This window comes from Scophthalmus maximus, chromosome 5, assembly GCF_022379125.1.
Source record: "Scophthalmus maximus strain ysfricsl-2021 chromosome 5, ASM2237912v1, whole genome shotgun sequence".
NCBI lineage: Eukaryota > Metazoa > Chordata > Actinopteri > Pleuronectiformes > Scophthalmidae > Scophthalmus > Scophthalmus maximus.
In genome coordinates, this window is record NC_061519.1 from 21,507,742 (window position 1) to 21,534,233 (window position 26,492).

General features: G+C 41.9%; 4 protein-coding genes across 6 annotated transcripts; 3 read left to right on the top strand and 1 right to left on the bottom strand.

The window, feature by feature from the left end:
- The first annotated feature begins 1,363 nt into the window (after nt 1-1,363).
- On the top strand, nt 1,364-3,039 carry apoda.2 (apolipoprotein Da, duplicate 2). The gene is made up of 5 exons (XM_035635082.1): nt 1,364-1,517; nt 1,694-1,823; nt 1,930-2,051; nt 2,452-2,540; nt 2,645-3,039. The coding sequence occupies exons 2-5, from the start codon at nt 1,698-1,700 to the stop codon at nt 2,884-2,886; spliced, it is 579 nt and encodes a 192-aa protein (XP_035490975.1). The 5' UTR covers nt 1,364-1,517; nt 1,694-1,697; the 3' UTR covers nt 2,887-3,039.
- A 1,270-nt stretch (nt 3,040-4,309) lies between these two features.
- Nucleotides 4,310-5,733, bottom strand: LOC118310997 (apolipoprotein D-like). Its single transcript, XM_035634453.1, has 5 exons — nt 5,654-5,733; nt 5,407-5,540; nt 5,168-5,289; nt 4,872-4,960; nt 4,310-4,685 (listed from the first exon to the last, which is right to left on the bottom strand). Exons 2-5 carry the CDS (start codon nt 5,524-5,526, stop codon nt 4,444-4,446), a joined length of 573 nt encoding a protein of 190 aa, XP_035490346.1. The 5' UTR covers nt 5,527-5,540; nt 5,654-5,733; the 3' UTR covers nt 4,310-4,443.
- A 2,749-nt stretch (nt 5,734-8,482) lies between these two features.
- samd7 (sterile alpha motif domain containing 7) lies at nt 8,483-16,530 on the top strand. Of its 2 annotated transcripts, XM_035633538.2 has the most exons (9): nt 8,483-8,644; nt 13,066-13,205; nt 13,385-13,508; nt 14,159-14,283; nt 14,379-14,460; nt 14,593-15,269; nt 15,361-15,476; nt 15,568-15,678; nt 16,282-16,530. In XM_035633538.2, the coding sequence occupies exons 2-9, from the start codon at nt 13,103-13,105 to the stop codon at nt 16,516-16,518; spliced, it is 1,575 nt and encodes a 524-aa protein (XP_035489431.1). In that variant the 5' UTR covers nt 8,483-8,644; nt 13,066-13,102; the 3' UTR covers nt 16,519-16,530. The 2 variants fall into 2 exon arrangements, with proteins under 2 accessions (XP_035489431.1, XP_035489432.1); XM_035633539.2 differs by lacking the exon at nt 8,483-8,644 and having other exon boundaries at nt 12,334-13,205.
- Nucleotides 16,531-17,205: 675 nt separating this feature from the next.
- sec62 (SEC62 homolog, preprotein translocation factor) lies at nt 17,206-26,312 on the top strand. 2 transcript variants are annotated; one of them, XM_035633541.2, is made up of 8 exons: nt 17,206-17,408; nt 19,715-19,823; nt 20,694-20,799; nt 20,977-21,196; nt 21,836-21,931; nt 22,059-22,119; nt 22,244-22,363; nt 23,341-26,312. In XM_035633541.2, the coding sequence occupies exons 1-8, from the start codon at nt 17,373-17,375 to the stop codon at nt 23,910-23,912; spliced, it is 1,320 nt and encodes a 439-aa protein (XP_035489434.2). In that variant the 5' UTR covers nt 17,206-17,372; the 3' UTR covers nt 23,913-26,312. The 2 variants fall into 2 exon arrangements, with proteins under 2 accessions (XP_035489434.2, XP_035489433.2); XM_035633540.2 differs by lacking the exon at nt 17,206-17,408 and adding an exon at nt 18,258-18,423.
- The last annotated feature ends 180 nt before the right edge of the window (nt 26,313-26,492 follow it).

Here is a 26,492-nt window from a genome sequence, read left to right on the forward strand (position 1 = left end):
AAACAAACAACAAATACAAATACACTTTCTCTCTGAGGAGGTAAACATGCTATATTAAAACAGATGTTTTAATCTCTAACAAATTACTAGACCAAGCATTACAAAACTATGGATGCAGATAACATATTGAAGAGCAACCAGAGAAGAGGTGTGTATCATAATACATCCATTATGTAACGTCCTGCCTCTTCACTTTAGGGTTTTATTTTGTATTTGTAGTTTCCTGTTTGCCTTTGTCTCTGATTGCTCCGCTCATGTTTGTTTGGGTCACTTCCTGTCAGCCATTTTGTAGTCTTTTTGTTTCCCTCCATGTGTTTCCTATCTTCCCATGATTGTTTCCAGGTGTGTGTCTCTGTCCTTGTATTTCAGTGTTCCCTGTCTTCTGTCAGTTCTTCATTTGCTGCCCATACGAGTACTAACATTTCTAAGTAAGTTTACCTGTGTATGACCATTGGTTTTGCCTTTTTGCCTTACGATTTGGATTTTTTTGCCAATTAAACTGCCTCCTCATGTATGACCTCTTCCTGTGTCTCTGCCTTTTTTGAGTGTGTTTGCATTCGGGTCCAGTTTGTCTCCAGTACAATAGTAACCCATGTTTCAATGATTCTGCTGCTGCTCATGATTATATTTAAATGTTGAGCGTATTTGTCCTGCAGCTCTTTGTCTGATTCAGTATTTCTCCATATCCTCTGGTTGGTAAACCAGCAAAGACTTCCTCAGCCTCAGTGTATTTCCGGTGCAATAGCTTTTCCAGGCCCTTGAAGCTGTGTGTAAAAGCAGGGCAGGGAATGAAAGTGAGACCAGAGGCAGAGCGAGCTGTGTCTATGCCAAATGAATGGTTATTTACAAATGTGCTTTAGTAAACACGACCGTGACTTCAATCTTCTGTTCATATCCCAATTGTGAAACTATGTCTGGATAACCATCTGTAAAAGATAGTGTGATCAAAGATCTCTCTTACATTGATTGTTTCCATGATCATAATTTTAGGAGGTAAACTTAAAATATTAAAACCATGCAAATAAGCAGTTGCTAAATTTAAAATCAACCAAATCTGAGGGGCGGAAAGGCAACCAAATTAAAAATGCATTTCTCAAATTCACTGAATATCAGCTTGGCTGCATGACTTTGATGATACAGTCTATTGGAAAAAAATATTAATGTACAGATTTAATCACCTTATGTGACTTTAGATTATATACTGTATTCTATTTGTGATTTTCATATTTTCTTTTTGCGGTATTTCGTTTGAAAAAAATAGTACCACTGACTTCGATGGACTATTACTACAACAAAGACCTGATAACATCACTAACGTGCCACTGGTGCGAGGCCTGTTTGAACAGTGTCTTCATTTGAACAGGTGCCAACTCTCACACGCCCTCATCACAAGTCTTTCATGAAAACACAAAGGAGGGGCCCAAGAATGTGATCGGTGAAAAAAGCTACAGGGTCTTGGAGCTATAAAAGACCCCCAGAAACTGAATGTCCTGCACACAGGTAGTAGCTTAATACAGGTAAGCAGGCTGCAGCCACGACTCTGCCTCTTTTACATCTGCACGTCTATTTATATGCATGTCTCCTGTTCTGTCCTTTTGGCAGCTGATTGCTCAAAACAGAAGTTTTGTCCACCGAGCTCTGGACCAAGAGATTGTCTCAGTAATTGTGCTGTTGTTGTTTTTATTCTCTGCAGCTTGATGAAGATGAAGGCCATGCAGGTGATTTCCTTGACTCTGCTGTCTGTTCTCGCAGCCAGCGCTCAAATCTTGAAGTTCGGCAAGTGTCCCAAGCCTGCCGTCCAGGCCAACTTCGATGCAACCAAGGTGAATACTACACATCACCTGCCGTCACCACTGAGTTACAGCGAATACTAAATATTTAGCACATGCACACTTTTTTAAAGTGTTTAATCTTGCACTTTCTCTGCAGTACATTGGTAGGTGGTATGAGATCCAGAAGCTCCCAACAGCCTTCCAGAAGGGCGAGTGCGGCACGGCCACCTACAGCCTGAAGAGTCCCGGAGTCATCGGGGTCCTCAACCGGGAGCTGCTGTGAGTATCTGGAGTCATAAGATTTGTGGGTTTGATTTCTGCAGCTACAACTGCTCATATCTTGTCTTTGTCACGGTCCTTGAATAATAATTTCCTCAGCAAATGAAGTCTTTTATCTGCACAGTGCTGCCTGCTGCTAGTGCCCATTAGAAGCAACACTGCGCACATTTTTAACTTTTATGCACAAGGTGTATTTAATATCTTTATATCATTATTCCGGCCGCATGAATGGACAGGATCAGAGTGATCTTTTATCCTGTATCTCATCTATGAAATCAGAACAATTTGAGAAAAAATGGAGGATATACATTTGAACTCAAAACATTTATATATTTAAAAAGGGATTTCTAAACTTAATATATTTTTTCATGTTAAGTCTTTCATGTTTTTCCTTTTTTAGGAATGACGGAACCACTAATTCTATCGTCGGTTCTGCCAAGGCTAAGAACCCCGCTGAGCCTGCCAAGCTGGAGGTCTCCTTCTTTGAAAGTGAGGATGTCTAATTCATTTGAGATATATTCAAGCCTTGCACTTCACCAGGGCATCAGAAATAGTTACTTGGTTTTGACTCTTCTAACTTGTCTGTCCTGAAGCATCGCCCCCTGGTCCCTACTGGGTGCTCTCCTCTGACTACGAGGGTCACTCTCTGGTCTATGGCTGCACCGACTTTGGTCTGTTCCGCATGGAGTTCTCCTGGATCCTGAGCAGGGAGCCCACGCTGTCTGAAAAGACCATCGAGCAGCTGCACGGCATCCTGTCCTCCAACGGAGTCAACGTGGACAAGATGGTCCCCACCAACCAGGACGCAGATTATTGTACCGCCATGATCCAGTAAACGGATCTGTTAGGATCCTGTTTTCAGCCCACAGGGAACTGTGAGACACAGGATGACATGGACTCGTGGCGTGGCACACTGTGTGCGGTGTGTGGTTTACTTCGCCCTGTCGATGTTGTGCAAAGTCAAAACAATAAACCTGTAGAAAAGAAATTTATGTCCTTTGTGTTTGTCCTTAGACTCTGAGCATTTAAATTACCAGAATGCCAGTACCACAATTTACATTATATAAATGATCACACACAAATCTTTATTGACCAGTTGCAGATTCCAAAAAACTGATTTGAAATTTTTATGGCTACATTAGAAAAAGTGCAATGTAGGTCCATACTTTTTCCAATGTAATATACTACACATTTTGTTAATATTCTTCTAAAAATTACATATTCGTACATATTAGAGTCTAATTTTATAGCTTTATTTGTTTCGTCCTCACGTATCATCCTTCTTGTAAGCTTTGTTGCTTGGCTCTTAATTTAAAACTAGATTTTCATCTTGGTTTCGACTCATAATGTGACTCATGTTCTGTTTGTGCTGGATACTCCAAAACTCACATGTCAGCGCCAAAATCTGATAAGTGATGCAAGAAAGAAAGCCCAAGGGTTTAACATCTGGTCTAATGTACCAAACAAGACAGTGATGTTCTTTTTTTGAAGGTGTTTTTGATTTGGATATTTTTGTATATTTCTATTTTACCTTTTTGTCTGATGGTTAACAGTATAAATTCAGGAAAGAATAGAGAGAGAGGGGTACGATAAAGCTACCCTGCCAAAGTAAACGGGGGACAATGTGGTTGTTGGAGCAGAATATTCGTTTGTAACGTGAATCTGCGGGGGACACTGATGTCCTTGATCGAGAGACACCTTTTCCTAATTTGAAAATTTAATTTATATATTTGAGGTTGATCACTCAGTTATCTTCCTGGCTAATTGTCGTCTATGTTGGAGGTAAACAAATGACAGGACTGACTAAACAGCCAAATAATATTAATGTATTTTTTCACCAATCACAGATCACGAATCTTACAGTTCTCTAATACTGATATGTGGACAGTAAGAACTGTTTACAACTGAATAGAGGAAATAAATAGTTGCTGCTGTTGTACAGTACATCTACAAGCCGAGGACTGATTATTCAAATATTTAATTGAAGTTTGAAGTTCCAAAATTGTCCAGCAACTAATAGATAAATATAAGATTAGAAGAAAATCCATTTAAATTTAGCAACAAATGGTCTTAACGATCCTGTGATCACATAGATTTACCAAGCAACCCCTTGGGTGGCTCCTGACTCCCTTAGGTTGGGTACCGCTGATTTAGTTTAGTTATCAATGACTGTGTACATCACTGTCAAAACAATAATCAGCATCGTGTTCCATCAGATCGCAACAGAGGCCCACAGAATAGATGCCAAAACTTGCCCCTTTCTGTTTAAATAAGTTTATTGCATTGACTTTGAGACATACAGAGAGATGTACAGTCATAAGTACCACAACACATGACACACGGCGGTGTGTAGGTCTGTAGGCTAAATCAGGATTATCTCTGTCGTTCTGTTTTACTGCTGCATTGCACTGCAGAAAGCTGCATCCTGGTCGGTGGTGAGCAACTTGTCGACGCGGACGCCGATGGAGGACAGGGTGCTGTGCAGCTCCTCGAGGGTCTCCTCGGGCAGGGTGGGCTTCCTGCTCAGGATCCAGGCGAACTCCACGTGGAGCACACCGAGGTCGGTGCAGCTGTAGACCAGGGAGTAGTTGTCATAGTCGGTGGACAGAACCCAGTAAGGTGCAGGGGGAGTGTCTGGAAAGTGTAAAGAGACAAGCGCAGTCAAGTAGACGATTATCTATGTATTGCAAGTTTTCAAATGACCAAATGTCCCACTACTTCACAGAAATATTCAATGGCGATGCTCAACTGCAACATAAACTGTTGGAACAATGTTTACAGGGTCCCAGAGAAGGTTTGTGATAAACAAGGAGTCCTCACTCTCAAAGAAGGAGACCTGCAGCTTGGCAGGCTCAGAGGGATTCTTGGCCGTGGCAGAGCCACTGATGGAGTTGATGGAACCATCAGCGCTAAAAGAGACGCACAGTAAAATTTCAAAACATTCCTATACAAACAGAAAAAAATGACACCACCTGACTCTGTGGTGTTAATCACAATCACAACATCCCACATACATCCTACATGGTGTTATTGCTACTTTTATTCAGATATGAAAAGGATGTGGACACTTCCTCCACCTCTGCGGATCTGTATAACATGTGAAAAATGGTACTCACAGCAGCTCCCTGTTGAGGACACCAACCACTCCGGGGCTTTTCAGGCTGTAGGTGGCAGTGCAGCACTCGCCCTTCTGGAACGCGTGGGGCAGCCTCTGGATATCATACCACGTACCGAGATACTGCAGGGGAGGCACGGGGAACACAAGTGGGGAGTTCATTGTACCTGAAGGCATAGATTGGACAATATAGGATATAATCAATGCAGTGTGTGAGGCATAAGTGGCTTTGGTATTCACCCTGGCAGCATCAAAGTTCTCCTGAACAGCGGGCTTGGGGCATCTTCCGGGCATGATGACCTGAGCATGAGCTGCCAGGGCGGACAGCAGAGTGATGGAAATCAACTGGATGGCGTTCATCTTTTCTCCACAACCTGTAGAGAACAACAACATAGCTTATTCAGTTTTAAAACGAAACAATAATAGGCTTCTTTGTTGAATATTCACAAAAATGGACAGGAGTCACAAAGCTGCGGCTTGCTTATACCTTATACCTATTACTGGGAAGCAGTGACAGTCTGAGCCTTGATGGCGTTTTTATAGATCAGTGACCGCGTTCAGCCGTCCCTCCTTTCTGTTTACATATAAGGTTATTTTGAGAAAGTTGTTGAGAGTGTGTGGGAACTGGCACCTGTTCAAGTCATTTGTGTTTAAACAGGTATCTCACAGAAAACAGAGATGAGTGACGGGTTTGTGTAAAAGGCACAGATGTGGACATTTAGATTCAAGCAAATAACTGGAGGAATATTTATGATGCATGAAATACTGTGCATGAAAAATTGGTATACAACAGGTTATTAACATCTGGACTGAAGTTGGTCAGTCCACACATAAATATCTCAAACACTATCAGATGGATTGGCACCAACTTTTGTACAGACGATGAAACCTAATGAAGTTGGCGATCCCCTGACTTTTACGCATGAGATTGTTATTTGTGGTTTTGATTGAAACAATTGAAACAATTTTTTAAATGGATTGCCACAAAATTCAGTACACACATTGAAGTTTGTCTCAGGATGAGATTATTTTCTACATAATGAAATGCAGTTTATCTATGAACGTATGATGAACCAGTGAAATATCGAGGTTCAGAGGCGCAGTTATGTTTTTTTAGCATTAAGTGGTTGTCACTTGACGTCCGTAAATATTTTTTCTGGATGTACAACAACTCAGCTTGAAGACCTTTCCTAGTATTTCAGGGATTTTTGAAGAATCCCACTATCCAGGATCTGTTATCAAGACCTAAACAAGATTTTCCATCTGACGTAAATGACATAATGCTTTAACCTCAGAAGGATTATCGCTTCTTTAAGATGTCATTCGATGGGGAATAATACAGGACACTCACACACACACACACACACACACACACACAATCCGGACGCCAGGCTGTTACTGTAATTAGAAGATGGATGGTGTCTGCTCATGCACTGACCAAGTGAATTTATAGCTGAGCCTGTTTCTTGAGGTTAAACCTGCGCTGATCCTTTCGCCTCACTGTGACTCTGTAATGCTTGGTGCAAAAATCCCTTATAAAAAGCTTACACCTGCGAGATTCCTAAATTAGAGGTTTACGTGTCCTAATGCTCTGCTCACTTAAATCTTAAGTCCTTTATTAGTGTAGAATTCTTCTCTTTTCAGTAAAAAATATCGTCCGAGTGGCTTCAGAAAAATAAGGCTGCTGTGTTATTCTCCTGTCTATGTGTAATGACTATAATGGCTATGAATGAATGATAAAAAATGGGGAATTTTAATGTTACTTCTGCTGGTAAACCTATCACATCTAATGTTGTTGTACTGTTCATATTTTGTTGTTGTTTTGTTGTTTCAATATTCAAATACATTTGAATATATTGTGTGTATATATATGTATATACAGTATACATTATAATATAAATCATACTAACAATCCAATCATAACAAGCCTTGCATTCAAAACAATACTTAAGTCTGAGCGAAGAAATACTAAAAAAAAAGCTAAATGTGATTTTCCCTGCCGCCACCATGAGGTTCACATTTGTAGTGAGTGAAGCACCTCAACAATTAGGGGATTCAAATAAAAAATCAATATCAATTTAACTTACTGTATGAGTAGGAACATGCCTCAAAAGCACCATTTTTCAATGTATGTTTACATAAAAAAAAGATTAGGTGACCCTCTGTTATGAATAGGGTCAATATGTGATTTACATTTAGAAACTATAAATAGACATTTTAATACGGACATACTATCAAGAGTTCAATTGATTTAGTTTATCTAGAACCACGTTTGTTTGCTTATTATATATATAATTCTGACTCATGGGGCCAAATATCTAATGATATACATGAATATATACATATTTGACATAATTCCACAAGAACTTTATTCCTGGCATCATGAAGGACACTTTTCTTCAGGACTCCACTGAACATTATAAGCCTAGTGAAGGTAGGAGGATTTATTGAAGGACTGTTGTTATTAGACTGCGATATATTTACTAAGTGCAGCTAATAAACTGTCAGCTGAGTGTACATGTACACGTAGGTGATGAACAACACAGCAGTGTCCTGACTTGAAGGTTACTCAACCCTCATTTGCTCTCCTGCGGACTTTACCGGGAGATGGACGCACCGCACCGTTCGCCCCCTCCACACTGTGCCCTCAGTTTAGCAAAATCACCACACGGCCGACCAACTGTGCACCTACCTTGCTGTCACCAGACATTGAAAAAAACGTCATTCTGGGAAGAAGTGCTGGCCCGTGCTGTAAAGCGGTTGGTGAGCGCAAACTGTCAGATTAAGAGGTCTGAGAGGATGATCCGGCCAACATTCAGTCGGATTTCTAGCAAATTACCAACAAGCATGTTTGGGTCAAGCCTGTGGCACCCCGGGGAGCACAATACCTCTGACACCCCAACTAGACATGACGAAAAACAAAAAAACAAGACTGATCTCTATGGTTTCATTAAGTCTTCAAGCTGCATCATGTAGTTTCTCTGCATGTGGCTGCAGAGCAGCAAAGGAGGGGTTGGCCATTTTGCCAGTGGAAAAGGAAGCTAAGCATTTAGGTGTCTTAACTATGGCCTAAAGTGCTAACAAGGGATTAGTGAGGTAAACGTTGAAAGAGGTTTAGCACTCCATGCTTAGGACCAGTGCTGCTTCAGTAATTACACATCAGTTGCAAGGTGCAGCGAGCAGTTGGATGGGAGATCACAGTGATGTCAGGGCAGGGAGGGCTTACCACAGGAGATAAGGCCAGCTAATGGAGATGAAATGAATCGGTATTTAAAAGGTCTCCTTTAGTTAAGGCAGCTAGCTGGCAGCAGACCGCGCTCAGAGCAGGTTGGCTGGTTGGTGGGAGGCCGTTTAGTTGTGAGCGATAGAGGGACGGTCAAGTTCTCTGAGTTCTCCAAAGGTTTTGATTGTACATTTGTGACTCGCCGTTTTGTTTTTTTCACCTGAATCAGGACAAAAACCTGAAGGAAACTTGACGGTAAGTCAATTAAAACTTCCGCTTTTTTCTACTTCCCACTCTCCTACTTAACTTTTGTTCTGCTTCTAATTGGGACCGATTTGTTTTGGTTGTATTTACAGCAGCATGTTAGTAACTTTGAGTAACATTTTACTCTGCAGTCATTCCCGTAAAAGCACAAAATCGAAGTAGTATTGCAGCAGTCGCAACAACCTTAAGATTCACGCACATTGTCATGCAAAATGTAAACTGTAAATGGCATAAAAGGCGACTGATCCCTCGGTAAGTGATTAATCTAAAGGCCAATGCGATTAGAGGAACAACCTTGAAATCTGTATAATTAACCTAATAATTAGCCCAGATTCTGTAAATAGCACTTGGAGATGATGGAAAATAATATTAAATACATATTGAATCGACCCCTTGTTTTCATCATCTGCAATTATTTGTGTGAACATTATACTATTTAATATTTCATATCTATATTCCATTTTATCCTTCCAATCCTTGCCACTTTGTCGCGTGAATTTGTGGCACAAAAAGTAATTCTTTACACTAATACATCGCAGCTCACTACTGTTCAAGTCTCAAAAAATCTCACCTGCTTCATGCAACTGACAGAATATGCTTTAGTGTGTGTGTGTGTGTGTTTGTGTGTGTATATGTGTTTGTGTGTGTGTGTGTGCGTATGCATGCGTGCGAGCGTATGTGTGTGTGTGTTTGTGTGTGATTGTGTGAGCGTGCGTGCGTGCGCGCGTGCGCGCGTGCGTGTGTGTGTGTGTGTGTGCGTTGAGGGATTAGGAGGGACCAGACAATACTTCTGTCTTGTCTGATATGACCTCCTCAGGGCTCCATCTAAGTCGTCAGCAATTTTTCCCTTTAATTCATTCTTGTAATGAGATTAACCAGGCAACAGCAAATCCAAGGAGTCCAATCCCTGGATTTGGCAGCTGCGGTGTGGCCTCTGCTTGTTCAGGAAATATAACAAGAGTTGGTCAAGCTCACCTTTGACAACAGTTTCACCCACAAAAATACTGAAAAGACTTTAGGTGTGAGGTTCTGTCAGCAACAGAGGAGTTTGAACACATTGAGTCTCAGGCTACAACTTAATTTAGGAGACTTTAAGCAAAACTCAATGAAAGTGTTAGCTGTGATCAAACAGGCCTCAGAAAGAATTCCTCCAGAGGTCATGGAAGCTTTGCTTCAGTTTCTACTTCTCAAGTATTATCATTCCATTTGAGTCAGTTATTTCTTTTTGGAAAAATAATTACATTGCCATCTCTGAAAAATCAATAAAGTTTCATAACATAATGCTTAGTGCTGTTCTGAATGCGTGTCCTGAATCCCCATGGACTATCTTAACCATTTAGAAGAAAAAAATGTTCCATCTTCTGCATCATAAATCAGCAAATAAATTTAACCTGTACCAAGTTGCAAATTTTTCCAATACAATCAAAGATGAAAGCAGGCGATGAGATATTGCCCTTCTCAGTTTGCATTTTAAATGAGAACAAAATTGTTAATAAAGATGTCAATTGTTACATTATCACACATCACATATATTGTTTGAAGCATATATCTTATGGTACATACATAAAAATGCTCAGATCAACAACATTAAAACCATTTTTTTTTATTTAATGTGGTCTGGTTACTTTTGTATCCAACTATATATATCTATAACAACGCATCATCCGATCGATCAGCCACCACATTTAAAAAAACTGGTGATCGGTTTTAACATTGAGGCTGATCAGTGTATGATGTGTTGTACACATCATACACTGTATGTGTATGTGTGTTTGCACACTGATTCATTATTTATCTTTATACTTTGGCATTGGTACGTTTACATGAGTAAAAGATCTCAATGTCATCTTTTCACCACAGCAAGTCACTACCAATGTTGTTTTTTGAGGGCGACTCAACTTGACGTATATACATTTGAATATATAAATCGATCTCTCCAGTATTTCATACTTTCATGCAAAGATATTGACTCAAATTTGTGTTCTACAAAAAGAGTAAAGAAAAATATGATTCTCAGCTACCTGGACAAAAAAATTAAGTCACAACTTAAGAAAATGGACTGAATATTTTTCTCATCCAGATGGTCTGAAGTATTTAGTATTTGTCTTCTGAAGTGCTTTTCAAAGATTACTAGGTATTTATTTTGTTGGGGAAACTGGAGCCTTAACTCTGTGACTGGAATGTAATGGTTCCCTGATTTTCTGTTTGTTACAGTTTGTGGTACAATTTTTTGTCTATTTTATGCAAGTTTACTTAGTGCACTAGAGCGTCAGGGATGGAATTTATATTCCACAGTTTAAATTTTGATTGTTTTATTTTCAAGATTGAATCTTTAAGTGTGTGAGCTGTTCAACCACACTGGCTTCAGGGACTAAGGAGCCTAATCATCTTGAAATATGTGCAGATGTTTATAGAATCTCATATAAAAATGTAAATCATTAACTCCCAGTGGAGAGTATGTAAAGAGGATAATACATTACATGAGGCCCAGAAGCTCGGAGTATAGTGCCCACTAGGGAGTTACAGGAACATCAATTTAGAAATATATTTCTCCTCATTTGCTGATGCTAGCTGTTGTGACATTGCCGTCGGAGGAGGTGGAGGCAGGGTGCGTGTGTTCGCACCACATAGCTCCACATAAACCGATTGCATCCCCAGATTTATCCCCGAGGTGTTTTTAGGACATCCTGGGAGCTAATGGATGCTAATAGGCTTAGCACTTAGGGTGTATTGTCCGGGATGCTTACAGGCAAGGTTTGCTGAGGGTAAAACTCTAAACGTGCGGATTACCTCCAACACATCCCTTTAAAGTGCTGTATAGCCAGGACTTAGCTAATAGGATCCTGGGGGTAGCAGGGGCCTGGGAAGGTGGGGATGGGGGTTGGACGGCCCAGCAGGGCGGGCTGGTCAGCAGGTCAGCAGATGTAGCTAGCAGACTGTTGCAGGACTAACAAGGGGATTACAGCCTTCAGATTAGATAGACTTCAGAGGGAACCTGAGGGACTGTGGATAATGCAAAAGGCCCCGGGGCAAATCTTATGGTGGCATTTGTCTGGGGGAGGGGAAAGCTGAAACAATGTGACTATGTGCATGTGTATAGTTTAAATGTGTCTCACACAGGTAAGCATATCAGTCAAATACAGTTCTAATAAGTATAACACCAACTACAGAGGTGGTTGGTCGGTGAACTTTGTGTAAAAGTGTGATTTAGACCAATTTTTGTTTATCCTAGAAACCTATTGCACGCTGGCCTCGGATTAGCAGAACTGGATTACTGCGCTGTCGTTTACAGTATCATATATTGTAATGGGATTTCTGAAGTGTAGAAGGCTAATTGGAGGTGTCTAAGTCGATTGTGCTTGTGTACACAAGCTGCTGCCTCAGCTAAAACAATGTGGCCATTTGGAGTGAGTGCGCACTCGTGAATCTAAGTGTGCGTGTGTCCATTTCTTACTATCCTTATAAGGACCGAATGCACAAGCAAGGATGAGGGGGGAAAAATCAATCCATACAGAATTGTTTTTGCTGTTCTTCACATCTTTAAGGGTTAGGATTTGGATTTACGGGTTAAATTTAAATTTGGGATTAGAATTACATTGCGGTGAGGGTTAAGGTTGGTTTAAGATTAATACTTAATGCTGGGGATAAGGTAGGAGGTGAGAGTAGGGGCCAAAGGTTATGGCAATGAACTTGACCGGTGTTTGTGTGTTTACATTGATCCCACATTGACAGCGTACTCTACAGTTTTAGAAAGACTCTTTATCTATTGCTTTATCTCACATGTATTTGTATAGGGACTATTCCCACACACAACAGCATTTATTTATATACTGAGCCGGTTTGCAATAATAGAATTTAAAAAAGCACAAAATACAAACAATTATACAATAATATACCATCACATGACAAGCGACAAATCATTCATGACCATATAAGAACTGACATACCTATTTATCTGTTTGAACCTAAAATGATCCTGGTCATGACTCAGTTTGACTTCTGTGGGTGAAGAGTTTCACAGGTTGATTCCCCGAATAGAAAAATGCCAATTTCAAAAAATTTCAAAATTTGTAGTGGCGAAATCTCATAAAAATTTTAACGTCTGTGCAGTAGAAATGAAGTTTGTTTTACAGAACAGCAGAATGAAGAAATTCTGTATAATAGCATAAAGTTCAGTCACTAATGACCGACCGTTATATTAAATCAAATTAGATAACTGCTGCACTCTAGTGGTAGTGTCAGGAAATTGCAAAAACAAATATACAGCACGGCTCCAGATGGTTCAGCATTTGACTTTTCATTATCTGGCCATCTTGTACCTTTCACCTATTTGTAAAATAAGGTGTCACATTTTACAGATTTATAGGAATACATCTAGATTCAACCCTCTTTTTTTTTTACTTTGACTTCAGCAATATTCACGTGGAGGTCAAAGGTCGTGTGTGTGTCATGACCCCACGGGAGCAGCTGAGGAAGATGACAGCGATGGGAGAGCAGGGGGCTTTGGATGAGAAGCACTGGTACCGGCTGGTCAATGGCATCTCAGCTGGAGGTGAGAAAGGAAACAGAGCAACAAGAACACGTTTCATTTCCAACACCATCTGGAAAATCACCATTGCCGTGCCTTTCATGCTGTGTAGTGATTTTAGTGGACAATCACCTGCATTCTTGTTTTCTCAGGGTCCGATATTGTGGTTAAACCTTTTTTTGGGTGCTTTATTTCTCTTGTAGAGCTGAGGCAGAGGCAGGAGCTCATCATGAGGAACCAGATGGCAATGGCTCCACAGATTCTCGCCCAGGGGCAGCAGAGGTTGCAAGGAGTCCCAGCACAGTTCGAATCTCACTTCATGGAGAGGTCTGCACCTGAACTCACTCTTAAATATTTTAATAGTAACCCTATGGAAAGGGGCTGAGGGCCCTAACAGTTGTTAGTTACTTGTGTCTAAGGAAGCAAGACAGGGCTACTTTTACAAAGCTGGATTAGCAACCAGGCAATTACGTCTGCTTAGTCTGTTTAGTTTGCAAAATGTTAGAAATATGAAACTGTGGCTCCGGCCTTGTCGAGGGACCCTCTGTCAAAATCTAACTTTAAGGCCTACATTGTTTTAGATAGAACGGAGTTCCTCATAAAACAGTAAGACTGCAGCCAACAATTATTTTCATCATCAGTACATCAGAGATAACATACTTCACATATTCAGTTTTCCTCACAAATTTATAAATATTGAGTAAATTAGCAAATATTCAAATTAAGGGAGCCTGCTGAGTTTTTTCAATTCCAAAAGAATGACATAAACAATTAATCAATTATCAAAAAGGTTTCTGTTTTTTGTCTGTTTGAGAAGAAATCTGATCTCTTATTTTTCTTTTTACTGAGACAAAAAATCCTTAAGTTATAAACAAAGCAACATATGAATGATACAAACAGTTGATTATCTCTCTAAAAATCATGAGCCACTTGACATTGTGTTAGATAACAGATTTTTCATGCTTTTCTCCAATCAGGGAGTTGGTTCCTCCCAATGAGATGGTCGCCTCTGAGGCCCGACAGATGCACATGGGGCCCCACCTGGGTCCACCTATGAACCCACATGCCAATGTCATGCCTGGGAGAGGTTTCCCTGGAGCAGGTGAGCATGGACGGGCCATTACACCTGTATGCCTGAGAGAATTTTAAAGGTATGTGAGTGAGTATCAACAGCCCTTGTCCCATTCTTTTTCTCAGCCGGCTACGGCTTCTTGCCCACAGAGCCGATGGAATCAGTTGCCCGGCGACAAGAACTCATTCACAAGCAAAACATCGCCAGGTAGTGTCTGCAGAATATCCTCAGCATTACAGAAAAACATTCCATCTGCACAATAGTCTGCATCACGTGTTGAAGGATAAAGTTCCTTCTGCTTTGACAAAGTGTGATTGTGTGTTTTCATCATTGGTTCAGAATGGAGATGAATGCCATCCTGCATCAGAAGGAGCTGGAAAATGCCCACCAGAAGGGACTGATGGGAATGGATAACCCCATGTCTTACCCTTCCAACCCCATGGCCTTTAGAGGCCGTCAGCGCATGCCAGACGGCCACGACGTCTTCGTCCACCGTCCCACCCTGGACGAGCTTCACTCCAACAGCATACTCATGTCGGCCAGCCCTTACCCACCGATCAGCACGCTGCACAGAGAGAGGGGACGCCGGGCCGGCAGAAGGCCGACCGCTCACAAGAGTGCAGAGAGCCACGTGGCCCACCTGAAGGGCCAAGCTGAAGATAAAAGTGTAGAGCAGAGCCCAGGAGCCACATCGGGGGAGGAGAAAGAGGTGGAGGCAAAGATGGACATGGGAGAGGAGTGTGCCGCCAGTAAAACACATCATCAGGCAAAAATAGACTCTGAACTTGCTACAGGCAGCAGGAAGAACTACAAAGAAGGGGAGGCCGCCCTGCGTAAAGCCTGTGCGAACAGTCAAGACAGTTGCTCCGATGTGGCCAACAGAGGCGCAAATGACAAAGACATATCCAGCCAGTGTTCAGCATTCCAGGAGAAATTCATGTATCCCTCTGCAGGTGGAGCTCTCACGGGGATGCCTTACATGTTCCCAGTCCCTGGAAATGGGTTCCTTCCACCTGGTGAGTTTGGGAAATACATATAAAGACTGAATACAATCCCCAAAATTGTGAAATGATTCTTATAGCAATTGTGTTCTTCTTGTTTTGCCAGGTCCACGGAACCTTTTTCTTAACGGTGACGAGGTGTCTGAGGACATACGAAAGTGGACGGTGAATGATGTTTACAACTTTATCAACGGTATACCCACATGTTCAGAATACGCTCAGGTTGGTACTTGTCTTTATTCAACACGTCTCTATATCCTGTCTATTGTGTCTCTGTACTGTGGTGCTAATGTGAGGTGAATGCACTCTGCAGACGTTCAAGGACCACATGATTGATGGGGAGACACTTCCCCTCCTCTCAGAAGAGCATCTACTGGACACACTGGGGCTCAAGCTGGGGCCGGCTCTGAAGATCCGCTCACAGGTACAGAAACACAGACTCTGACGGAACTCTGAAGAGTCACAATTGAGACATAAAAGAAAGAGAGAGAGCTCACCAACTTAAATATGGCCCATGCTTGCCTAAATATTACATATCACAAACACAAATGCCCATACAGTGCCACACAGTGACACATCAGTATTTTCTTTTTCATTACTGTAAGTTTTTCATGATCACTCTTTGTCGAGAAGTTAGTGAGCGTGTGATTCTTGTTATTCAAATGAGTGTTATTCACAAAGCCCTAAATCACAAGTTTCCCAAGTATGCGTACAACATTCACCGTCCTCTGTCTTTAAACCCACTAGTTGGACAAAGAAAAACTCCACAATAAAACGACACCATGGTGTGTCATATTCACAGAGTAGACTGATGTGCAACTGTAAAATAAAGACAGTATTAGATAAAGTACAGTAAAAGTCAAAAAGATCACATTTCTTCCTTATTTACGTTTATTTCCTGACAACAGTGAATCTCATAACCAAGTCTGTTTTGCATTAAGTCTGACAAATAGAAAAGCAGCAAAAAAAAAACATTAAATCAACACTGTGGATCTAAAGTGTGTCAACTATCTGTATTCCTCGACAGGTGTCCAAGCGCCTGGGCAGCATGTTGTACATGATGAACCTGCCGTTGTCCACGGCTACCATGCACGCCACTCCCGAGAAGCCCGGGGACCGCTCCTCAGAGATCGGCTCCCCCGTTAACTGCAACAGTGAGGAGATGGTAGCGAGTCCAAGAGACCCCGATGTCCTCAAATCCACAGAGCACCTTCAGGAGACAGAAAACAATTCCCCTCCATCTGCCAGCAGCGAGACAGTCTGATTGGCACTGATACAAGTGTGGACAGATGTGAACTGAACCGGGCCCAGTCTGCACCGACAGCATGGCACCAGCTGATGGACTGTCACAGTGATGTTTTTTGTTTACATGATGATTGACTGGATTAAAGATTTTTTGGGGCTATTTGCTGGGCTATGACCCAGGTGTTTGCTGAATATTTTTATTTTATATATATGAGTTCATATATTTCCAAAAACATCCGTGGAGTGGTGTTTCTATTTTTCTGTTTATTTTTTCATGACAGGCCTCTAGTCTCTAAAATTCTGATCGTAGCTTCAAACTCTGAATAATTTTTTCAAGTGCTGATTATCATTTCTCCTGTAGGCCGGCATAAAGACCACAGAAATCCCATTTAACCCCCCCAAAAAAAGAAATATCAAAGTTTTGGATTTGAATGTTTGATACCTATTTCTGTTTGTTGGATTGTAAATAAAGGTTGTTTTTCTATGTACAAAATCTGCAGTATTATCTTCCTGTTGCGGTATGGGAAAATCAGGTGAAGAAGCATGTATTAGTAAATCCTTCCTCTCAGTTCATGACCATTAAAACAAAACAAGGCCAATTAAGTACAAAACAAATACAAAGTCAAATTTAGTGTTTTGACATTTCTGATAAGAAAAAAAGGACTAGTTTTTCATAATCTATGGATCTAATGGGTGGATGGTAATTAATATCAAAGAGCCCTCTCCCAACACCAGAGGGTGTGAGGAGAAAATGAATGTTGTGAACGCAGTTCCCGTTTAGGGGGCGTTAACCGTCGTACTCTCGCGATACTTTACCCTCCATGCGCGTGCGCCGCCGCCTCGCGCACGTTGGAGAAGCTGAGTTGGAGGATCATGGCGGAGCGCAGGAGACACAAGAAGCGGATCCAGGTAACATCACTCACTTCTTCATTTCTCTTTCTTTGAGAGAAAGAACTGCCCGTGTCAGGCGACGGACAACGAATCAAAGACCAGGCGCAGATTTTCGAGCTGTTGCGGAACGTTTCGTTCGCGGCAGCTTCTCGGTAAACGGACGGCGGATGCGGCCAGATGATGGCTAACGGCAGCTAGCATTAGCTGGCTAGCGAAGACAAATACGAGTGTTTCTGTCGTTGGACGAGACTAGTCACCGTCTCCCGCTGCCAGGAGCCCCCACGGGCCGGTGTACCCGGTGTACCCGGTGCATCCACGGCATTACTCGTTCCTGTGAGCCGTGTGAACCGTTCTCACTGTGAGAAGTGGCTGCGAAAGGGGTTCGCTGGCTAAGCTGCGTCAGCTCAAACCAGGCGTATTTACATAACGCGGGGGCCAATCTGTGCGAAATGTAATTACGTAATATATATATATATAATATATATATATATATTCATGTACTAATATACGTTGATGCAACGCTGTGTATCGCAGTGTAACTTGCTGTGCGGGTTGTACCGAGGCAGTGGACGCGACAGCTACAGGTTCACGTAACTTTATTGTGAAGTGTTTCTGATACAGTTTCAGTGGCACTGGGTTTCATAGTGTCCCTCAAAACAAGCCAACTCACCGTATTCCACTTGTAGAAGTTTGAATATACCATTATACCTTTGCCCCCCCCCCCCCCCCTTTTCCAATTTCTTTTTTGCTCCGAATAAAATGCATCTCGTGGTAGTTGGCCTGGTTCCAGCCTCAAACCTGGACCGTCACGATCGTGTAGAAGGATGACTCTGGTTTCTTGGTGATCTGATTGGTCGGTAGTCCAATGGACTGGTGACTGGCTTTGATCTCTTCAACCTAACCTGCTCCCGGAGAGGGTCGTTAGCCGTTCGGCATACGTTACCATGGTGATTTACCAACTGCGTAAAGGATGGAAAACCCGGAGTTGAGCCTGAAGTTCAGGCCTGTGCTGATACTCAAGCCATCAAGCCAGGTAGATCGTACAGATGGTGACAGGAGGGGGGGGGGGGGGGCTCATGTAACCGAGCCGTGTGACTGATACCTGCTTCTTTGAACAAAGGCCTTTTTGATGCACTTGCCCTCCTCATGTTGCGGGTCAGCGCCAGCTGGAGTGGATGGTGTGTGGGCTCTGAATCTCACTGTGCCAATGCTCTCATTCCCCTCAGTGCTGCTGGCAGGATAGGGAGAAGATGGTCACTTACCCATTATTGAAGCAGTTGATACAATTAACATAAGACTGTGTCTGTGTGTATACTTGTCCTGCCTAGTCCGTGAACATTTACTTTTACAGGAATTCTCGCTTCTAAAGCTGATTACAGGATGAATCGCCCCAAAAGAGTTTCAAATTGATATGCAGCCCCTCGAAAGATAAAGTGGCAAAGTTGTTGTTACAGTAGGACGAAGAATTAAATATTAAGGAGTAAATGTAACAGAATTGTTAAGACAAGGAGATAGGACCTCATCTCTTCACTCAAGACTGAGACAAACTTATTTCAAGGAATATTTGGCAACGACAGAAAAACATTATTCCTGATATTGTAAATAATGTCAATCAAGTTATCAATTGTAGATATTTCTTGTTTTAGCCGCTTTATAGTGATGAATTCTCTACCCGCCATTTGAACAGGAGTGAGAAAAAACCTGTTTTTCAGCTGAAGCTGAACAGGAAGTTTTGTGTCTGACGTTATATGTCTAGTTTCCCTTCCTTTGCCATTTTTGTTTTACTTACATTGAGTCAAATCTTTGTAAATAGGAGAGTGACCCCTACTTTGACTTTTGCAGAAAAAGTGTTTTGTATCTATTCTGTGTATAAGACTTGTTAATGTCAGAAAATGTATAAATGTATAATAGCTAATTGGGCTGCAAGTATGGATTGTCATTATCCAGTAATGTGGCGATTCTCATTTTGTTTATTCAATTTGTAGAAAATAGTGAAAAATAAGATTAATAAATATCCCAGAGCCCAGGGCGATACTTTCAAATAACCTAACCTTAACCCTTTTATGCCTGTAATTCAGCGCCAGAAAATAATACGGCATCATTTTACCAGATTGAGGACAAATTTGACTGATTTTTTTTCTTCTGTATGTGCTTGTGTGTGCATCAATGTTAATCTGTGTGTGTGTGTGTGTGTGTGTGTGTGTGTGTGTGTGTGTGTGTGTGTGTGTGTGTGTGTGTGTGTGTGTGTGTGTGTGTGTGTGTGTGTGTGTGTGTGTGTGTGTGTGTGTGTTTGTTTGTTTGTTTGTTTTTGTCTGGCCCTGCAGGAGGTGAGCGAGCCCACTAAGGAGGAGAAGGCGGTGGCCAAGTACCTCAGATTCAATTGCCCCACCAAGTCCACGAACATGATGGGCCACAGAGTCGACTACTTCATCGGTGAGTGTTCGTCTGTGAGCTGTGCGAGGCGACAGGCGGAGTGTGAAGCAGGATGTGACTGTCAAAACCTGCCTCCTGTCAGTAGTCAATCACACAGACTGATCAGTAGTTGTGGGTGAAATAACGTGCGACTGCGGAGGTCGGTTACTACTCTCATGATCACCATCATATTTTACCAGTGCTTACCTTAGCTTCTGTATTTCTACAGCCTGTAGTTATGATCCTTGGTTCATCCATCACCCTCCTTGTCAAATGAAGAGATGATGAGTCGACCTACTTAAAACCGCCATGATCCATGTTTTCATAATAACAGTGAATTAAAGGACAATGTAAAAATGGTGAGATAAGAGGAAAGACTTCTCTCTTGCTGATGAATCGTCGGAGGATTATCACCTGAGTCTGTTTCATGGAGCTTTTCAGTGACTCTCAGCTCAGTGTGTATCAACTCATTGTGTATCTGTCAAAAACCCGCTGCATACTAACCGCTCAGAAGCAGACAGGAGACTGACACAGTTGGCAACAAGCTTTCAGCAGCTGAAAAGCCAGATGTTTCCCTCAGGACAGAAACAGACCAAAAAGAAGTGAATATAGGACGTACATTCATCATGTGGAGAACAGATTGTACGTTTGGCGTCATTGACATGCTGCAGAATGAATTTGGGACTGGTCTGATTATATGATAATTGAGTAAGAATTTAAAGATCTTTGCCTGAAACCGTAGCACAGTTTTAGTGAAGGCTCTTCATGGAAGTTACGGGACAGTCAATGTTGAGATTTAACAGTTTACAGGATATTCGCCACACGACATGTTCTGGCTCAGTTGTAATCTATTTATTTTTAATGGCTGCCTTTAATCGTCCTCACATTTAGCCTCCAAGGCCGTGGACTGTCTGATGGACTCCAAATGGGCTAAAGCTAAGAAAGGAGAGGAGGCGCTGTTCACCACCAGGGAGTCCGTGTTGGATTACTGCAACAGGTCGGCTGCCACACACGCCAATACACCTACATACAACTGCAACGATATTTCAGTTACTAATAGTTATCATCATTATAGATTTTCTTCTTTTCTTTTTATTGTTTGGTCTTTAAAATCCAGAATATGATGAATGTTTTAAGCCCCTGATAACCTGATGTTTTCGCTGTTCGTCTGTAGACTTCTAAAGAAGCAGTTCTTCCACCGAGCTCTCAAAGTGATGAAGAAGAAACCTGAGAAAGACACAAAGAAGGAGAAAGAGAAGGAGAAAGAGAAGGAGAAAGAGAAGGAGAAGGAGAAAACCAAGAGCGACAGCAGCAAAGAGGAGGAGAAAAAAGGGAAGAAGGAGAAAGAGAAGAAGAAAGAGACCGAAGTTGCTGAAACTAAGAAAGACAAGAGCGTACGTTACCCGACTCTCGCACGCTCTCAGACAACACCTCAGTCCTCACTAGATGAGTTCTGTCACAGTCTGAACTCATTCCACTCACACGTCTTTTCCTGTGGAATGAAAAGTGGATGATCACAGCACACCGGCTTGTTTGAAAATGTTTTAGAACCGTTAGACGTCAGCAACGTTTGACGCGTCGGTGTTATCTGTGTTTCACAGTGCTCGGACTTTCCCCCCAGACTTTTTTTCCGTTCTGTTCGTTTGATTTACGACCGGTCAGAGTTGCCTCGACGCAGCTGATCTGATCGGACTCGTAACCCGTCAATGAAATGGGTGAATATTGACTTTGCTGTGCAGGTTCAAAGTATAGAGAGTGAGACAAATCTCTTAGAAAGAGGGAGCTCAGGTTTGCCTGGACTGGGCTAGTTAGGGAAAAGAGAAATGATCACAGAGTGGGAAAATTGACAGGTTTCAATTTCTGTGCCTGCTTGTATTGATATTTAAAGTGCTTCTTTTAATGTAGACAACTGTCAAAGTGTCACACCACAAAGAGCAATGTCACCCACTAATTATTACCCACTAACTGTCACATTCATTTCATTTTGAAAAGAATAGAGGTTAAAAAATGTGCCTTTGTATTTGAATTGGCAGGATGACAGTCCTGGAAGCCCCAAGAAGAAGAAGGAAGTTAAGAAGAAGTTTAAACTGGAGCCCCACGAGGATCAGCTGTTCTTGGATGGAAATGAGGTGCCTGCGTGCGCGCACACACACACACACACAGATGATCTATCGCACACAGATGATCTGTCAGACAAAAGTTTCTGATCCTCGAAAACAGTAAAAACACGTTGACAACTTTGTGTCCTTCCTTCAGGTTTACGTGTGGATCTACGATCCCGTCCATTTCAAGACGTTTGCCATGGGACTGATCCTCGGTGAGTCGCTGGTTGTGAATCATATACGTTTCTTCTGAACGAGTTGTGAACGGCTGCTCGTCTGTTTGCCGACAGCAGCTGATGCTCACACACCGTCTGTGGGTTCTGTGTTTCTGTGTTTCAGTCATCGCGGTGATCGCAGCCACTCTCTTCCCACTGTGGCCGGCAGAAATGCGCGTCGGGGTTTACTACCTAAGTGTCGCCGCTGGCTGTTTCGTGGCCAGTATCTTGCTTCTGGCTGTCGGTGAGTTCACGTGTTCAAAGAAAAATCGTCTACTGGGCCCCTTTAATTTTTTTTATGTATTTCTAGACTTCTACTGCGATTATTCTACACAAAATGGATTTTTGGGAGGCGATGCAGATACCAATGTGTGCTGATAAAAAAATGCATATACCAATATATCAGAAGATTTTCTTTTTCTTTTTTTATTGGCAATGATTCAAAAAAATCATTATTATCTTTATCGTTATCTTACCCTTATGACAAATGTAATTGAGGCCTGATATTTAACAATTAAACTATCAACTTCATTATAAATAACAAAAAAATACAAAGAAAACACAAATGCAACCGAATATGTAGAACTTGAATAAAAAATGTATTTCAAATCAAAGCCTATCAGCTAATATGAATGCAGATACCGACGTGTATGTGAAAGACTCTTATCGGCCGATATAATTGTCCAATCGATACATCAGTCGAGCTGTGCTAAAACTTCAAAATTCATACCTGCCAAAATGATTTGACTAATCAAAGCACATTTTTCAGTTTTCAGCTTAGTAACTGTTTGAAACATTATATATTAGGCGCTGAGCAAATACGAGTAAGATTCAGCAAATATCAGATTTGTTGACTTCCACTCACTCCTGTCTGTAGAGCTCTTTTCTAATGTGACTCCTAGAATGTCTCATTTTGTAACTTCTGCCAAGGAGCTTATGTTTTCATCAGTGTGTGTTTGTTTGGGTTAAACAAAAACTACAGAACTAATATCCATGAAATCCTGTGGCAGGGTGAGGCATGACCCCTAGAAAGAAACCATTAAATGTAATTTTATTAATTGCAATAATAGGTTGTTCTGAAGCTTTACCCCTTTATCATAGACTGATCATTCAAAATTCTTCATCTGATACTGACCGGATACATAGTTCAGTGTTAGCAGACTTGTCTGTTGATGTTAATTTGCCATATTTAATCTCAATGGTTGTCGCCTCCCTCCTCAGCCCGCTGCATCCTCTTCCTGCTCATCTGGCTGGTGACCGGCGGGCGCCATCACTTCTGGTTCCTCCCCAACCTGACGGCGGACGTCGGCTTCATCGACTCGTTCAGGCCGCTCTACACTCACGAGTACAAAGGGCCGCGGTCCGGCAACAAGAAAGGCTCGGACAAGACAGACGAGAAGGACGCCGACGACGCCTCGGGCAAGGCTCAGAAGTCGGACAGCGACGAGAAGTCGGACAGCGAGAAGAAGGACTGCGACGAAGAGGAGGAGGAGGAGGAAGAGGAGGAGAGCAAAGAGGTCGGGGGAGAGGAGAGTAAAGAAGAAGCAGCGGCGGAGAGGCACTCGGACACGGACAGCGACCGGCGTGAGGACGAAGGCTCGCAGCACAGCAACGGAAACGACTTTGAGATGATCACCAGAGAAGAGCTGGAGCAGCACACGGAGGAAGAGGAGGAGGATCAGGAGGGGGAGGAGGGGGAGGAGGAGGAGGAGGAAGACGGGGAGGATACGACGACGCAACAGAGGAAGGAAGATGGTGGGAGTGAGACTAAACCCCAGACTGCTGAAACATAAACTTCTTACAAATCCCATCACTCTCTACTTCTCTGTCTCTGTCCTCCCCTCCCTGCCGCCTGTGACCCAGGACCCGGTGGTCCGCCCCATCTGAGGCCTCCGTCTCCTCTGCACGGGATCGTCCACCGAACAGCACCGATGAAACCAGAACCCCGGATCGTCACCACCCTCAAAAGTTAACGGCTACAACAACGGGGGGAGGGGGTAGGGTGGTGTATGTTAAAGAAAAGCCTTATGGTGGATTTGACTCCTCCCACTCTAATGTTATTTATGTTCAACTAAAAAACTGCCACCGGACACGTTTTGCCTGAGGAAGTCGTCAACGAAAAGCCCGTCACAGCAACAACAACAACTTATTTTTCTATTTTCTCAGTTTCTCGTGTTATTTCAACATCTTATTTTTTCTTTGTTTTTTCATTTATGTCCCATCTTTTATTTGTATTTTTCAGTGAGTTCGAATCCAGATCTGATCTTAGCCATCATGCCCAAACTGACCAGTAAGGGAAAATGCTTTTTGTTTTTAGTATCTTCGTTCCGGGTCGTTTGGTACAATCATGTTAATTCCGGAGAAAGCCAGAAAGCCCTCAAAATTTATTTTTTTATGTGTTATTGTGATTAAACTCCTGCGGGAGCTCGTTTCACATCCTGTCAAACGCCAGCAAGTGTAATGTTTTCCTCAGGCAGCACTTAAAAAAAAATGCAAATCTGACCAGTTGCGTCTACTTTGAAACGAAGCCGGGTGGACCAAATCCAGTAGTTTACTAATAAAAAAATAAAAAAAATAAAAAACTCAACTATATTGTGGCTGGAGAAGTATTTGGAGACCAGAGCAGTTGCGGCTCTTTGAGGTACTTGCCATCGTCAGAATGTTTATGGCGTCTGGTTCATGGTATAACGTGGGACTCGTCTGTGAGAGTGAATTTGAGCGACTGGGACACAGCACTTAATGTTCCTTTTCTTTTTTTTATTTCAGCATTTGTTGTACAACTAAAGCAAGAAGACAAAACATTGATTTGATTTATCTGCAAACAGATGAGAAGTAAAGCAAACTAGTGCCAAACACGACTAATCATGATGTTCTGCATGCTGATGTAACGCGGCAGAGTTGTTGAATTTGTTCATTTTGTAAACATGCAGTGTCGAACTCAACTCAAAACCTTTTAACATCTTTGAAAAAAATAATGCAGCGCAGCAACAAGGTTGTTAGTGTCCAGCTATAAACAAAGATTACTGGTCTCAATGAAACCGCTTGTGTGTTCGACACTAGACTCGCATCTGAACCGGTCGAACCGACATGTCGGAAAGGTCGCGGGCGTTTCCTCGTGGATCCAGCTCGACGACCGTTCTGGTTCCCGGTCGGAGCTTGGTACCCGGCAGCCCGTGGTCCGAGCTTGGTCCTTCCCATCATCCCTCTGGCTAGAAAATGTCTTAGAAGCTTCTCTTTAGTCACAGCCAGGATTATATTTAAGTATAAAGAAAAAAATAGGAATGTATCATTTATATATGGATTCTATTGATATATCAAATATATACGTACAGTCTACGGAACTTTTTTTCCTCCTTTTCTTTTTTTTACCGGGAATATAAATTATACCTCCTCAATGTTTATAATGCTCTTTTTTTATGTTCATCAGTAGTGTAGTCATTTTAAAGGTTTCGTCTGGGTTATTAGAAAGCTGCGGGGATTTATTAGCTGTCAACATCTGTATTTTTTCTTTTTACACAGAAACATTGAATGTGTTTTGCTGTATTTCTCATTCACAACTCTGTCATTAACCCGAGGTCATAAAAAACAGTGGCTTGTGTGGAAGAGCAACCCGCCACTTCCCACATGATCTGATGTGGTAAAAAATAATATATTCCAAACACTTTCTGTAGAGTTTGTCCTTCTGTTTGACCTGAACATGAACCCACCTCGACCGTCATTCAGTCGTCTGTTCTCCTGCTCTCGTTTGTTTTCTGATATCTGTTTTTTTGTCTTTTTTCATTTCGTCCCCAAAAATGGGCAAAGTGCATCTCTGTGTCTTCTTGAGTTGCAAGTCGCTCAATATTGGCAAAAAAAAAAAAAACGTTTCACAAACGAGAGAAAATGAATTCTTCTCCCAGTTGTTCTTGACTGCTGCACAGTATTGGTCTGTTGTATATTGTAGTATCATCACTTCTCTGCGCTGCTGCTTCTCATCGCACATTTCTGGGAGAAAATAAAAAGTGAAACTGTAATAACATCCATGTTTTTAGCTCTGGTCAGAAACCGTGTCTTTTGATCACCTAGTCGTCCACTTTTGGATCAGTGTCATCCTGGAGACTGTCTCATGCAATATTGGAGTATAATTTAATTAAAAAAATGGATGTCTGGAAATATATCTGTATCTTATTATTGCAATAAATATATAGAAAGCACAAGTATTGTGATCATTTTTTATTTTTGGGGGATATTTCTCCTTCATGGCATTGGTGGGATAATAACGGGACCAGAAAAAATAAGTCAGTTGAATGAGATTCATTTCTCATTTTCAAACAAAAAGAAAAAAAAATTGACGATCCTGCTTCACCAACGTGAGATTTTCCCCCCTTGGTTGT